The sequence below is a fragment of the Bombus huntii genome, chromosome 7 (assembly GCF_024542735.1).
Source record: "Bombus huntii isolate Logan2020A chromosome 7, iyBomHunt1.1, whole genome shotgun sequence".
In the NCBI taxonomy this organism is placed as follows: Eukaryota; Metazoa; Arthropoda; class Insecta; order Hymenoptera; family Apidae; genus Bombus; species Bombus huntii.
Genome location: NC_066244.1, coordinates 13,425,310 through 13,442,037, shown reverse-complemented (window position 1 = coordinate 13,442,037; position 16,728 = coordinate 13,425,310). Strand labels below are relative to the sequence as shown.

The 16,728-nt window shown below is 44.5% G+C and overlaps 1 protein-coding gene across 1 annotated transcript in view; it reads left to right on the top strand.

The window, feature by feature from the left end:
• Positions 1–16,728, top strand: part of LOC126867287 (protein pangolin, isoforms A/H/I/S) — a 283,374-nt gene that overhangs the window by 32,435 nt on the left and 234,211 nt on the right. Inside the window, exon 3 of the mRNA XM_050621586.1 lies at positions 3,932–4,035. Within this exon, the coding sequence (XP_050477543.1) occupies positions 3,932–4,035 (104 nt within the window). The remainder of the gene's footprint in view (positions 1–3,931; positions 4,036–16,728) is intronic.

The following is a 16,728-nucleotide window of genomic DNA, read 5'->3' as shown; positions in this document are numbered from 1 at the left end:
CACTCGTCTCTTTAACAAACCAACCAACACGTATAATAAATCACCCCACATTTTTTATTTCGTTATTGTGTGGTTAGAAATTGTACTTAAACTGATTTCGTTGTACTTAAACTGAAATTGTGTCTTAAACTGATGTCGTACGAATAATAATTAGTTCTAATAAATTTATTTCTAAAAGTGTAAATGTCGTAAGAAATATCACTTCGATAAGGAACATGTTCATCCCTAAATACATTCACATGCAACGGAATAGCCATCTTAACGCTGCCAACATCTCGTGTTTCAAGCGCAAAGTATTAACAGGATCACCAATGGTATATGATAATCGGGATATATTCTGAAATTTTTCCAAAGAATTCGAAGAATCGTCGCCACTCTCGTTCAACAGTTGTCCTCAGCTGTTCCGATTTATCAGCCTCCAAAATGGCGGCCGCGATTCACTCTGCGCAGGAAGCGTGTTCCAATAAAACGGAAGCTTTACGACGCACGAGTAAACCGGGACAAATTCGCGGAAGATTTAGCGACAATTTTATCGCGACTCTCGGAGCCACGGTTCGGATAAAACTTTCGTTAAAAGCGAAGTCTATTTGCTCCGTTGGCGATCAGCACGGAACGAAATACGATTTTCATCGCGCGGCGGTAAAACGAGGATCCTTCGACGCGATTCCTCGCGGCCGGTATGTCGCGTGCGTGAGCCAGTCGAGTGGCTGCGTGTCGCGTTATTTATAGAGCCGCGTAGCTGACAATTTAATCGTCCGCAGTCCGTGTGAATTGCGCCGATGCGGCACGGTCTTCGCGCCTGTTCGCGTCTTAATAAGTTCAGGCTGTGTCTTTTTCCTTTTCCTTCATCTTAACCGCTCGTGTACGCGGTTTGTTGTTTTGCTCTTCTGTATATTACACTGCGATTCGATGAAATTAAACGATACTTTATTATTATACGCTGAGATGTCATTTTTATAGCTGCAATACATTATATATGCACATATTAAGTATGTCAGATAAATGGAATAGTACTCCTGGTTTTTTCAAATTATTACTAGATACGCGGACGATCATGTACTTACATACATATTGCAGTTGTAATTTACTTAATTTGTTACTATACCATATCTTCTCGTATTCCCATGATTCAACTGTCGATTCGCTCAACAATTCACTCGAGCTAGGGAATGTAAATGCAGGAACATAGATATATGGAGCGATTCATATAACGTCTTGAGAGTGATTAAATATTAATTTTTCACGTTTATTTCCGATCATTGCAAAACAAGGAGGAAAGAATTCATTTCCGTAGAGAAATATATTATAGCATCCACGATCTGCTGTGACTCTGTGAATCATCGTAGACCGTGCCTCTATTAACTAATACATAGTAGTCTTCACAAGGGCCATCAGTTCTAGGAAGATTAGCCATGAATCGGAAATTACAGCGCGAGTAGATGTTCCCTCGTAGTCGATTTCTCATCGACGCCCGTGAAAATGGGTCGTAACGGCGTCGCGACAATTCGCAACGAGAGCAATGCGACCGGATGGCTAGCGGTAAACGGCGATAAATCAGTCGCGCGGCCGAGAACCACGCGGTTAATTAATACTTCGGCAAGGAGCGGTTGCAGTAGCCGCGTGAAACGCACGCGGCGAGACTCGCGACGACCATGAAAGAGTTAATTCTTCGTTCGAGGCCCGCGGAGAGATGATCTCGATCGTCCCTCGAGCACGCGGGACCATTGACCTTTTCCAGAGAACGCGAGACGAAGCATCGCGCTGCGTACTGCCAGAACATATTAAATCGTTCGGTCGCCATGCCGGGCTAGACTCGAGCTCCGTGACTTGGGTCAAAATTCGCGACTATGAATCTCCGTCGTAAAACGAGCGTCCGTACTTCGATGGTTTTGATATTGACATACAGGATGTCTCAAAGTTACTAAATGAGCGGCTTATCTATTAACCAAACTTTGTTTCTTCGCTTTATTTCTAATAACAACAGGATTGGCGAATAAAATTACATTGGTTTCGGGTCGGTCGATTTTAATTTTTGCGATTATAAATATGACATAATTTTTAATTTCAAAAAGTAGGTAGTTCATAAATGAAGAAATTTTAGTTATAGTCATATTCTAATTATATCTGATATTTGATTAAATAAAGTCATATGAACATTGTATTGTTTGAATAAGAAATCATCGATAACGAGGAAAATCAATAAATCCCAACTACACGTGAACAGATCTATCATAACAAGGGTAGCGTTGATCTGGGCAATTGTTCTTACATATTATCCAACTAATCGCATTAATATACTACGTAAATACATACACACATACTAATAAGCGTACCAATGTAGAACTGATCTCATATCAATATCTTATTTCTCACCTTCCATCCAACCTTCGCAAGTTATACGTTATGTTTCCTTACTCGATCGCGGATCGGGTGTCGCGGAAGGATAATACTCAGGTAGTTACGTCGATCACCGAGATCATTTGGCTGTTATCGTCGCCGATACTCGCACCGTACAGCATGTCCAGAGCTCGTTGTCAGGATTTTTCGGCCGCGAATCTTCCAACCGTTCTTTATGGCTCCGGTTGTTATATTACTCCATCGGCGGCGAGAGGTTTATGGCGGCGTTCGCGATCCATCGTGGCCGACTTAATAGCGGCCGCTACCGCGTAGCCCTAACCACCGACGGGTGATACTTTCTCTCCATAAAATAATGGCGTTGCCGATCACCTAAAGATAGTCGTCGCTCGCCTCTGATAACGATCTTAGACCCGAGGGGATGCGATCCTGATTTCACCATCCAGCCCTTGTGCGCGACTACGAGTAACAGATCGAGAGAGCAGAAAAGAAGAGAAGAAAGGACGATAGTTATCAGTTGGAATCCTGAAAGCAGGTTTCTACCTCTCGAAACGATCGAGTTTCGCAGAACGGGGACCGTGTCTGTTGGCTTCTCGAGCTGGACAGGATACGCCTTCAACGGATCGGGAGAAGAGAGGCCCCGGGACCAAAGAGACGATCGGTATCACTTGGCGAGGAGAGTCCTCCGTCGCTCGCCGACGGATTCTTGTTGCTCGCCGCGATCCAGTTTCGCGGAACGGATAAACTCGAAAGGTTTCTCCGGTATCGTGATCCATTTTCGAACTGTGCTTAAAGGGCCCAGACTACCGGTTGATTTCTAGGGAAGAATTGTAAACTGCGCTAGGGGCGAATGTCGCGTTACGCATCGTTTCGGTGTCCCTCGAACGACTTGTCGAGGTGGCATCTACTAGATGAGCGCGAATTAAGTCCATTAAATGGAACTGGTTTAATGTAGACGTACCAGCGGAAGATGGTTAGAGGAATGCCTGGAATCGTGCGTGTAAGTTGCGTGCGAGTAGCTGCGTTTAATTGGCAAGGAAAAATCAGAGGATGTAATTATTCGGAGACTATTTACGCCGGATAAGCGTGGAAAGATAAACGTCGTTGGCTCGTTGGGTTTTTCACGCCTGTAGCGCAGTGTCTCGCCTTTTAACGCGTTTTTAATTTAACCGCAGCTACGACGTTCCGTTATCATATTACAGATAAAAATGAGGCGAAATATACAATCCGAGCAATTAACACTTTGTTTTATTTTTGTCGAAATTAAATCGAAAATAGCTGTTGCTTGCGTAGGCTGTTTAAGAATCAGGTCTTCGGATCTAAGGTTCGAACGAATGAATTCGCAAGATAAAAGAAAATGAAAAACGAACGAGTATAGATGAACGAATATTTAAAAATCGAGCGCTCGAAATATTTTTTCTCCGAAACTAGTAGTTCGAAGGAAAAAGTCAACCTTCGAAGGATTAAGAATAATTCTGGTCAACGAATGCACGTTCGAGATCTGTTTCTTGATAATTCTTAATAATATTCAAGCTGTCTTGCTCACCTGTTGTTTTTCTCTTGATTTGTGAAACAGGTAAGGTGGATCCGACGCCACATACCTCGTCGTTCAACATGGGCTACCTCGTCTCGCCGTACCCCTACCCCAATGGCGCCGGAGGACCCATTCCTGTGTCTATGGTGAGTGTTCATCATTTTATTGTTTCTCGTATCGTTTTACCTGTTGGAGAAAAGAGCTCAAGGACAAAGTGTCGGTCCGTACAAGACACGACCGCAATTTCGAAACACCTGACTTTCCCTATACGATAGCTTCGGGAATTATTCGATAGTTTACATGTCCAATAATTTCGTCCGTGACGATTAAAATCGACGAATGTGAACGTTTCGATGAAACAAAATACAAATACAAATAAAAAAGTTGCACAGCATCACCGTTAAGAAATTACAAAGATGTCGTATAGCGTTGCTCTTCCGCATCGGACTTAATGGCTTCGTGGATTATTTTCTTGGATCGGAAAACAGACGTTTTCAAGGCAATTAAAGATTTTAATCGCGAAGAACTCGAACGCGTCGCCGGTCTCGGTTCGTCAGACAGTCGAAGTTCGAAGCGTTCTCCGTGCCCTTTGAGAATCATGATTCTCGTATTGATTTATGGCGGCCACAAATTGGATTCACGATTTATTTACGAGCGAACGTTCGCGCGTCTGCTCGGTCTCGATGATAAAGTGCCGCCTGGAAACGGCGCTTAGGATTGTTTCTCTTTCCGCGACGTCTTTAAAACGATTAATCGTAACCAAACGGGAGAACATTCTGGTGACTTCTTTTTACGCTCCAGAGAAACTCGCGGCGCGGTTCAATGCGCGCGTTCTCCATTAGTTTATCTCTGCTCTCCGAGAGGAAAGAGCCGCGTTAGTGCCGCAAATATCTAAGGGAAAGTAAAAGGGTATCGCATCGTGTCAGCCGCGCGCAATTAGCTGCATTAGCGATTACGCGAATGGAATTCGTTCCGCGTTAAAATCGTGTGTGCGTCAACTGTGTTTTGCGTACAGTGGCGTCGAGAGCTATTCGCTCGGAAAGATTTTTCTTCCGTGAGCGAGGATTTCAGGAATTTTAACGAATATTGAATTATAAGCAACGCGACGGATTACCGAGAACCAATTTTGATTTTTACCAACTTGAGTGTATGCGCGTTATTTGGCGAATCTGAATGTTTTTCTTGTGTCATACAGAAAGACTAGGATACATTTTACTTGATTAGAGTGTGATTTAGTTTGTATCGAGATGCAAGTTTACGAATGAAGATTTCAGAATGAAAGCTATTTATCGTCTATTTATTGAATCCTGTTATTTACCGATTAAACGAGAATATTTGAATACGATTGCGATTGAAAAGTGAGACTCTATTGGTTTTATGGGTGTAACGCTTTTGGATAACAGACAATACGATAAACCATATAGGATGTAACTTCTAAAGTAAACGGCATTTTATAAAAGGTCAACGTAGTAAAACGTGCTAAAATGTGGTAGAATATATACATACTCTCGAATTGAAATACAGATATAACTTTCAAGATATAAGATTAATTAATTAATCCATGTGACAGGCGGACATTTATTACGCGTTTCTTCTACAGTCTTTAAATTTAATACGATTCGGTAATGTTTACGTATTCTTGAAGGATTATTCAAATTATCGTCTCATTCGATAACAGAAACTTTCCAATAATAATAATATGATAATATTCAAATAGAAAAGTTCTATGTAACGATAGAAGAAAAGTAAGGAAATCTACGAGAACGAAGATTTTTGCACGTCATTGTAGGAGCTTTCGTCACTTTGTACTTGGCTCGGTTTATCGGACACGGGAAATCGGTCGTGCTCGAGAGAACTTGTTTCGCGAATGATTTACATCGAAAGTACGTGACAATAGCGATTTAACGAGGATCGGCGTGAAATCGGAAAAGGGGGAAACGAGACACGCTATAGGTGTGCCACACGGATGTCGACGCTCGTTGTCGGGGACGGGTTAAAAAAGCCGGCTAAAATCGAGAGAGCCTGCCCTCTCCACCCCCTTGTCCTCTTCCCGTGAACCGTCGAGATGAATGAAATTTGCAGATTCACGTGTACACGCGAGCGAATAGCATTGTTGCGCCGAGTGGATTCGCGGGTCCGTTTGCGTTTATCTCTGCGTGTGTATGTATACGCGAGTGTATACGAGTGCAGCGGCGTGCTTGGACAGACGGCTAATTTGACTGCGGTGAAGCATGGCGTCGCTAAATAGTGGGCAAAATTGGGCCGATTCGGTGTTAAAGAGAGCGTGCCGCGTTCAGCATCGTTGATCCCATATTCCTCTGTGTCCCCCCGATCCCTTTCTCTCTTTCTCGTTCTATATAACGTGGTTCTAAATTCGTGATACAACCGAAACCAGGTACAATCACGACACGATGGATAAAAACGTTGAAGACTTTATATTTGAGATAATCACTATTCTGTACTTCTCAATTTACGGAGTTGATCGACATGACTACCAAAAGGCTCGTATAATTGTTATTTCATTTAAAGATTTCCGCAAATAATTTTCACAATTTTGCATACACTACGAGTTGCTAATTTATGCGCGATATTTTAATCGATTGTCTTTATTCGTTGATCCCAACAATTTGGATCTACTATGACGTTCTTTACAAGGTCAGCAGGCACCTTAATACCTACGAACGAAGGACGATCCTATACCGAATCTTTCTATCTCACGTGCTTCGAGCTGTTGCGTTTGCTCGCGAAACCAGTAGTAGTACAGGATCCTCCGCGAACCCGTTCTTCCTCCTCGTCGATTCTTCACGGTCGATGAAGCACCGCCGCCGCGAGACGGACATTAATTTTCCGCGATTCGCCTCGTATCGATCATGCTTAACGTCGACGGTCGTCGGGAACGGGTGACGAAGTGATGGTGGTAATGGTTCTTCTACGTTCAGACTCGGAATACGTCCCCTTTTTCTCTCTTCTCCTTTTTCGGCGAAGAAGTATGCTTGTTAATGCGTGACGTATGGATCCTAACAATGTGCGTCTTTTTTTTTTAATTTTATTTTTACACCACGGTTGTAACGCGGAGAGAAAGATAAGATAAGCTAATGAAATCTGGAAACCTACAGGCGTCAGACATCAGCCAACTAGACCAGTCATCGCCCGCCAGAGTACAGAGTACTTAAGTACTTAAGACGGTGCTGATATCGTTCCACATTTCTAGCGGAGTCTAGTTGCCCCGGATAATTACCACAGAAACTCGTTCGTGCATCGTATTCCGTAAACGTGGCGCTCAATGCACTTCCCGTGAATTTTCTAATGGAATCACGCCCGTCTACGGACCGGCGATCAACCGTAAATAAAATTAGACCGAGTCGATGCGATAAAGGGTTGCGTGACGTAGCCAAGAACTTCGGAGAGTGCCTATTGAGCTCTCTTCAACTGGTCGGGACTTGATGAACCACCGGCCTACCCAGCGATGGTCAGCAACGCTTCCGACTCGAAGTCGGTGCGCACACAACCCAACCGTCCATCTTTTTCTTTTATTACGTCTGTCCTTCTTCTTCCTTACTGGATATCCCTACCAGAGCCAAGCACCCAGTCTGGTTTCTCTTTCCCTTTCACCGTCCTGCTCGCACCCTTGGCCCGTACCTTGTCTCGGATTTACCTACCTCGGGCACTCATCTTCTACCATGTCATTATGTCGTTATTTCCGACAACGAGCGTGTCTCGACGAACCCTCGTACGCTTACCTCCAACAAAAATGGGCGCGAAAGCAGTTTCGCCCGAAATCCGACTGCAAACACGCGGCTCGTGAATGAATCGCTGTCGCGGTCGATCTTTCGGAACAGGAGCCACGGGACCGTGGACAATCTGTCAATGGACGCTCCCAGTCTGATTATTTCCCTCTGTTTTTCTTCCTTTTTTTTTCTTCTCTCGGTTTTTTTTTTTTAATGTATATGTATATGTACAGACTATAGACGTATAGAGAACGTACGATGCTATGGAAGAGACGGTCGGGTAGCTGCCTCTTGGCTCGCTGACTGGTTCTATTGTTCTACCACCACTTGGTCATTAGTTTCTTTAGCCGTAATCGTCGGAAGCGCAGCGATATGCTGTTTCGAATAATTGACCGGAAACAGGGCGCTAGCGATTTCTTTCAGCGAGTGGATGGATATTTGTCTAAGTGCTTAGCAGTGTGATTTATTGAAAAATCGTAAATATTTGTCTGCAGTAAACGTGGTTTACGATCAGTGGCATATGCAGTATATTATATTTTGATTTTATATTATGGATAGAAGTATTTGTTATCGTTGCGTGGAATTTGTTGTTTTCCGATTACCTATGGACGGTTTAATCGATACAACGAGCATCCGCATTAACCTATTAAGGACCAAATTTTTGTTTAACTCACTGGTCAAACGAATTGATAGCTTTATCGAATTACAATCAAACTTTATATACATAGAAAATAAAAACGATATCAATTGGTTTCGAAGAAATTTATTCAGCTCTTTTCAGCTACACTTCCATAATCTGACTCGTAACAAGTTCTATCTTTTTTTTCTATGAAATTATCTTGACAAACCAACTTACTTTATCGTAACACTGGAAACTACAGCGATAACCAATAACATACATACTATTTCACAATTTGATCCTTGATTGGTTTATCCCTGGAACACCCTGTATATACGGTTGATCGAATCCAGAAAACGAACGAGTTACTCCGCTTCATTCCACGATTCTCATTCTATTTTCGTCCCGGTTGGTGCGACAGTTTTAAACCACCGGAGGCCGGAATGAGAAATTCTGGTCTCGTAAAAAACGTTCGGTTTCCCAAGGTGTTCGTGAGCCGATTAGAAAACGCGTTAACGACACGATGCCAACGATTTAGAACGCATTTCCTAAGGAATGTTGGGACATGCGCTATCTCGAAGCCCACGTGCGCCGCCAGCGTCACGAGATCAAACCGTTCCCGAGGGACTATCAAGTAGCTGGTTTGTGTTCGGGGTTTGCAGGTGCGATCTTCTGCTGATTAAGCACCGCGGTGGCGACAATTTGCTAAACAACGCGTGTTCCGTGAGCGGCGCTCTTTGCGGAATACAAAGTGCCTTGGCAACGCCTTTGAGAGGTGGCACCAACCGGGGCTTTCGTGGCCGGGGCTTTCACGATAAAAGGCCGCGCGTAAAATGGCAATTAGGTGACCAGGAATCCGCTGGCAGATTCTTAGGAAGTCGCGTGCAAATTGGACTGCATTCTTTTACCGTGAGCATTTTTTACGCTCTTGTTCTCCTTCTACTTCTCACGCCCTGAATAGTTTCATAATCCGCGCATTGGGTTATGTTCGACCTTCCTCGAGTTGTTATCAGGGTCGTTTGCTTCCCTTTTCGATTGAAATTTTTCCTTAGTGATTTATAGGGAAAATTTGCCTTTATTGAGATTCAAAGTTAGAATTTTTGTTTCTTTTTATTGGACGTTTCGCTATCGTGCGTGTGTTTCGAATTTTGAATATTTTAAAAATATAGCGCTTCTAAAGTTATAGCGTGATGATTGTTCGTAAGGTTGATCGTGAAATTCTTCAATGAAACACCATGAGATTGACCAACCGTTTGATCATTTATTCCATGTATTGTATACGAGTATTCGCCTCACGTAATAACAGCAAACCAATGACCATAAGAAATTCGTACCTCCTTTCGAAATTAACAAACTGTATTTGTAAACTACAGCCATTTATTCAAAATATATTACAGGTACAGGCTCATGTTGTAAAGAGTCATAGCCTAAGTAGTTTGCATAAGATTCTAAATTGATAGAGCACCTCTTACAAAAGAATACTTTAACCGTCGCAACACATTAGTTCCAGCGTGCAACGTTACGATCGTTATTCCAGGATGACGCGTGTTTGTGGGAAATGCATCGAAACATGCGAAATTCCTATCGTTACCGGAAGGAAGGCAGGCGTTAGCGAGTGAAACGTTGTTCAGCGGGTTGTCGAGGCCTTTTTGCGGGGGATTCTTTGACGCGATGATCGCGACCGGAATAAAAACACGGGCCTGAAACGATCGATAGGCGGCGGCGGATGGACCGCGCGTCGTCGCGAGGACCGCGTTCGCCATTAGCGCGCTAACATTCCGGAACCTTGGCTGTCTGTTGCTTCGAACTAGGCAACATCGACTAATGCTAGGGAAGTGTGGTCCGCCACCGTTTCGTCGTTCCTTTGTCGCGACGCCTAGAATTCGTGCAGCCGTCGAAAAACAACGGTCGTGAAAGAGAGAAAACGTGAAACTGTCGTGTGTTGGTAGAGAAAGAAGCGTCGTGTGGTAGCAGAGGCACAGGGAGGAAACGAACGCGAAAGAGAGGTAAAAAAAAAAAAGACGGAACGAGAGAAAAAAAGAAATCAACGGCAGAGAAAGAAGGCTAAAATACGTAAGAGAGAGAGAGAGAGAGAGAAAGAATATACGTGTACGCGCACGGAAACGCGCAAACGTCCCACCAATTAAAAAGAACTCGATTCGACGGGGTTGCTGAAAATAACGGGCGTATCGGAGTGCAGTTTCGCGAGAGAAAGGGTGAGAGAGAGATACGAGGAGGAAGGCCGCGTGAGAAGGAAGGACGGAAGGAAGGGAAACGTGCAGGGCAACGGGTGACGGAGATAGAGAACGAGAGAGGACACACAGAAGGGCTCTACGTTGCGTGGAGAACTACGGAACATGACGACCTGCTCTGTGGGGGGGTTGAAACTGGCGCGCGGGGGTCGCGAAGGGAGCGTAGGTTTGGGGTCGGTGGATGCACGTGAAATCCAAAACCCTTATATTAAAACACAGCCCAGCCAACCAGCCACGGCGCGCTTAATTCAAAACAATATAATGGACGCAGCAACATAGCTGTTGTTGCTTCCCTCTTGCTCTCTCTTTCTCTCTCTGTCTCTTCTTTTCCTTACCCCCATTTTTCACCGGTTTCTGGTATACATACGCGTGTAGTGTACTGTATTTAATGAAAGAAGAGGTTCCAGGTTTAATTCGAAGTTTGGGAATGTAACTGTAAAAGATTTTGTAAGTCAGATTAGTTACGGCAGATTTACGAGCTTTTTGTGAGTTAGAAAAAGAGTTCGTTGCTATATAACACGATCAAGATTCCAAGTAGGGAGATGACAAGACGATGAGGGTAAAATTGGCCAATTTTGTGTCGAGACTTTTCCAGGTAGCGATAATTCCAACAAGCTTCACAAAATGAAACAATTGACAGAATTCTCGTTAAAATTGGAGGCAATACTCATGTTCTATTAGCAGCATGCACATAAAGCGTGTACAGACGTTGAAAATAGCGAAGCGGCGCTGTTTCCATGCCTCAGTGTCTAGCTCCCTGGTAAGCTTTCTCTCTGGTCCCGTTGTCAAGCGTTGTTCTGGTTCCTTAACCAAGCCCGGAGACCGACGCGTCGCTACGACGTCCGACGACGAGGAAGCAGACGACTACGACGACGATGGTGACGATGGTGACGATGGTTTTGTCGTGGAACTGGGCTTTGTCTGTCCGCTCCGGCGGAAGACCAGCGGCATTGTTCTCATTGTTTCGAGACACGAGCGGCAGAGAGAAGGACGCGAAGGGGTGTGAGAGGGCTCGCTGGTACGCACTATGCACGAGCAAAGATGCCCGCGTGATACATGCCTATCCCGCGTTTAGTACTTCATCGTGCCCTTCTCGCACCGTGAGCACCGTCCTCCTTGCTAATTGTTTGCCAATCAGTCCGGCGAGTCTAGCTCGTGGGAAGAGAGTCCGCTGGCTTTTCTTCGCCATATTGGGCAGCATGTTTTCTGCTCCGGAATCGACTATGCCATTCTCGAGCCTAGAGAGAGGGAGAGAGGAACTTCCCTTCAAAGAGAAGAACCCATTGCATTATATCCGTGAGCTTCGTGGCTGCTCGAGATTTCCTCTGGAAATACGCGAACTCTCTATCCTAGTGGTGTACCGTCTTCCCCATTGGTCACGGTCCTGCGATTTAGATCCAGTCGAACGGTGCACGGTCTATATCTTGATCTGTGAAATTACGTTTCCCCTTTGTCCGGCTTTTTCCGCGTTTTTCTCCTCTATCCCTCCGTTCTTGGATCTCCAGCTTTTATTCGATAGGTAATAGGGTTGCCTGGAGTAGTACTTCCTAGCGGCATTCAATTCGTGGGAAGAGTTTTTCTCTTTTTCCATCTGTTTTTCTCCGCCGTTTCTTCCTCTCTCTCTCTCTCTCTTTCTCTTTCTCTTTCTCTCTATCCCCCTTCTCTCTTCGCCGAAGGAATTTTCTTTTTTCATCTCTGACAGGATCTTTGTCAGATGGAATTCCTGGACAGCAAAAGAGACTAGCGAACAGACACCTCGTGAACCTAGCATTCACGTGTCGATTCATTTTTACACCGAGCTATATATTCTCTTTATGTTGAGAATGCGCGACCTTGACCAACAGCTTCCGACCAGAGACTCGTACGAGTCCCTCTTTCACTCGTCACAACCAGAAACGAGGCAATTCTCTTCCTTGATTAGACAGTGAATAGCGAGGATGACGAAGCTCGCGTGCTTCTAGAAACAGAAAATTCATCGTTCAGACATTCTTTATAGTATCTCGTCATGCTGGTCGATTGGATTTTCGAGGGGCCATTAAATTCCACCGAGTACATCGGGCTCAGGAATTTCGAGTTCCGTTCGTGATCTCGTTATTCGTAAACTCGTCGTAAATAAAGGAGAAGAAGCAAGAAGAAAACAAAAAGATAAAGAAGAATTGTGAAGAATTCTAGAGTCTGGCCGAAGGTCGTCATCTTTTGAACTGTGGTTCCATCGACGATGATGGAGCACGAGATAGAAAACAGACCCTCCCCCGATATCCTACGACCGCAAATTTTACCTGGTGCGAAGGCGCCATTAGTTTCGGTGTTCGTGGTTAAGTACTTTTGTGTTTAAGTACCTGACCGACCTTCTCCGCCGTTGCTCCTCTGTTATACGGGGGCACAGAGAAAAACCCCCGGGGATTGTCCTTTTTCAAGGGATAATACCACATGGGCTGTTAATGCCAAGATGGCTGTGCGATACGCGACTCCATTACGTACGCTCTCTGCCCTTCTCTAGCCCCGTGTCCCTGGAACCCTGCTAATTGTTGTCCTGCCCGTTCATTTAACGTGGGAATATTTGCAAGATGCGCGGTCACAGATACGAATCATCCGCCGAAAATCGGCCCCCCGGACGCCACACCTCGAGATCGCTAAATTCTTCGAAATAAACAAATCTTTCTTCTTCACGTTTTATCTTTTCAGATACCGTCTTTTTCTTTGGAATACTTTACTCGTAAAAAGCGTGGTACACGCGAAGGACAATAAAATTCTATCGAATACTAAAATCAAACGTTTAAAAATTATTTATATGTTAATTAATAGTCGTCGAAATGTAACATCAATTTAGGTTCATGTAGACTCGAAGAGAATTGGCCGCAGAGTGAGAATTCATTCCACTTTAGCCAGTTGTACTAGTTGCAGACCTGAGTATGATACAATATATTTTTAATAAAAATGAAGAGCACATACATAAGTAACGAATTGCCAGTATGTCCAAGATACTGATAAGCTACACTTAAGTCGTCTTCCCGGTTGACTATGCCGAGACAACTTGTTCTTGTTTAACGTTCCTTACAAATCTCCTAACAACTGTTGTTTAATTTTATTTCGTTACCTTTAATCCTTCTTTATAACCTCGCTTATCTTCGTTTCGTAGAGTTATATATATCTTTGCCGAATCTCTAATAAATCTAACAATAATAGTTTCTATTTAGAAAAGAAGTCTCATGCGTCGAAAAAGGAACAAATACATAGAGAGTTTCTGTTTCTGTCGTTTTTTAAATACAATTTCGTGCTTACGACGAAGTTTTTGGCAAGCCAGGAGTTATTTTTGCCGAGGCGGGACTCGTCGCGTTTCGTACGAATCGCGCACAGCTCGACAAATCCTCTGCCGCTCATTACGGGCAGCAATTCGACGAGCATGCGTCACCGAGAATACTCAGCCGGCAGAATTTATTTCCTTCCCGCGTTCACGTTGGACGGTCGTCCATCCTTCGCGGCAAAGAGAGAAAACCATAGAGAATTCTCTCCCTCTCTCTCTCTTTTCGTCATTTGACATAATCGGTCGAGCTGGATTTCAGGAATCTCGTTTACCCGACGATATTACGCAAGTCTTACGTGCCTCGTCGCAATCCTTCCGTCTTGGTGGCTGATCGTTCATCTAGCTGAAACGACCTGGCTATTACTTTTGAACGAGTTTCTCGATCTCTCGAGCGACGCTCCTACCGGGTCATGTGCCATCGTTGCTCTTTGACGTGTTCTCCTTTTGACGGGCGGCAGTCGGGCGTTAGAACGCGAAGGGGATGACACGATTTGAAAGAAGAAATAAAGAGAAGGAGGAAGAAGAAAGAGAACGGAAAAAGAAAACGACGCGTCTCGTCTTGCAGAAGTTGTACGTTCCCTCTTACGATCGCCAGTATGCGAAATAACGTCCATACAGGATCGGTATCTCGAACGTGTTCGTAGAAACATATCGTCGAGCTCGTCGCTGACGTATTAATGGATTTTGTAAATCATTGTTAGGGGCTTTTTCCTAGAGGGATGACAGAACAAATGGTAATCTACTTCGAAAAGAATTTCCTTGATTTCCTTTAAAGCTTTCCTTTTCTTCCTCGACTCGTGTTGGAATTTCGTGGATGAACGAATTCCAGGCCTCTCGCGTTTAAGCTGGTCCACTACTCGTTTTTACTTAACACCTGAGACCTTCTCGAAGGGACGATCCTTGGTGCACGAGAAAAAGAAAAAAAAGGTCTCCCTGCGGCTCGAGGTTGCCTCCAATGACGCGGCTGTTCCTGAGGGACAAATGAGCCAGAATAAATACCCGGGGTGGGCCCCGTGAATATCGGAGAATGTCCAGAGTTAACCACCCTGAAAACGGAAGCCGAAATGTTTGCGATGGCCAAGGAAAACACGGTGTCGCGCTTCTCCAACGGGACAAAACACGATCATCCCGGTGACTTCTTTGTAAATAGCCATTCGCTATCTCTGCAAACAGATCGTTCGCGTTTTCAGCTTGTCAGCTTCTCTTCAGATCCGTCCGAAGATTACGTCCCCTTCGGAACGAGCCTCTTCAAATGATTCGCGACAATTGCGGGGGAGACCAGATCACGCGTGGCAAATTCTTCCACGAGAATGCTATAGGAATGGCTTTAAACCACTCGCCGATGGTGACCGATAGACGCGTGTGACGAGTCCGACCAAAGCGATTTAAATACACCGGAAATATCGGGGTGATCGAAATGGTCAATTTGTATTTTTTATAGAAATTTTATGGGCTTATGTGTCCGTCCAATGTATTTGGAGAAAGGCTTGTTTCCTTCACTCAGTTTCTTTGATATCTACATGTAGTGCTAATTTGGTTAAATATCATAGTAAAGTATGTATATAGTTTCGTTATCGTTCTTCATTTCAGTGCGTGCCCTTATACGTTAAGAGCCACTTCTAAACAGCGAGATCAAGCGACGTGCTTGGACTTACGTTACGGTTACCTTTGAGACAATCGACGTGCATGACATGTCATTTCATCGCAAATGGTTACATCTCTCGTTCTTTTAGTATTCCTCTCTTTGTATCGTAAAAATAAACGCCACGAGCTACTCTGCTATTATTTTGAACAAACCAGGCCAAAAACGCACTCATTTTTCTTTAGAGATAAAAGCCTGTGAATAATAGCGCCGGTAACAATTCCTATCGGTTCCTTTGACCGCTATTAAAATCTTCCGAATCGCAAGATGACTCAATGTTAGACAACATCTATCACCAATGTCCCTCGCTAGTTACGAGAGAAATCGTTAGAAGAAGAAGGGTCTACCTCGGTTTTCACCAGCCAACCAGACTTCGAAAGGGTTCCTCGAGGTAGCAGAGGCTCGAAAAAAAAAAAAAGAAAAAAAAGGGGGGAAAAAAGAAGAAGTAGAAGAAGAAGAAGAAGAAGTTGAAAGTCTGGCTCGATGACGCGGCAGTTTTCGATGGACAAATGAGCCAAAATAAATACCGAGGAGAATCATAAATATCGAGAAGGGTGAGAGGGCTGACCAGGATCGGGGTGAAAGGAACAGCGTCGAAGAAGATGGTGCCAGGCTTCTTCTATGTTCCTCTCTTTTTTTCTCTCCCTCTGTTTCTCCATGCCTTCGACGAATAATTAATTTATTGACCAGAGCCACGCTGTGCTTAGCCTACGATTTTCAAGCCCGCACCTCCTTGGCGCGCGCAACTGAACATTATAAAACTCGTTCCGCGGCTCCCCTCCCCTCTCCGCCCCTTCGCCAGGCTACGAGTTCATTTACATTTAATTGGGAAATCAATCTAGCGCGAGGCATCGTTACACGGAATATTTATAAGGGAGGTGGCGGCGCGGGTAATACGGGTTTCAATTTCGCGCGCTCGCCTCGTTCTTCTTCGGCCGATCTTTCCGCGCGACTTCTTTAATCTCGCGGGGACACGTTCGCGCTCTTTTGCCGTTTTCTGATTAATAATTCAACGTACGATGAAAAATTACCATGGTACACCAGAGATAGCAACGGTATACGATGCAGTGGCACACACGTCTTTCCTTGTCTCTCTTATAACGCATGTGTGTACGATGGTCCTCTTCGTCTTCGTCATCGTCGTTCGTCGATCGTCGACGATGCAACGCATGCATATTAGTCGATCATGTAAAGCATCGCACACGCTATTCTCTCTCTTTCTCTCTCCTTGTACAACCCACTATATTCGTGTGTACCGGCGTGCTTCAAAGTAGCCTCGCCATTATCGCTCGAC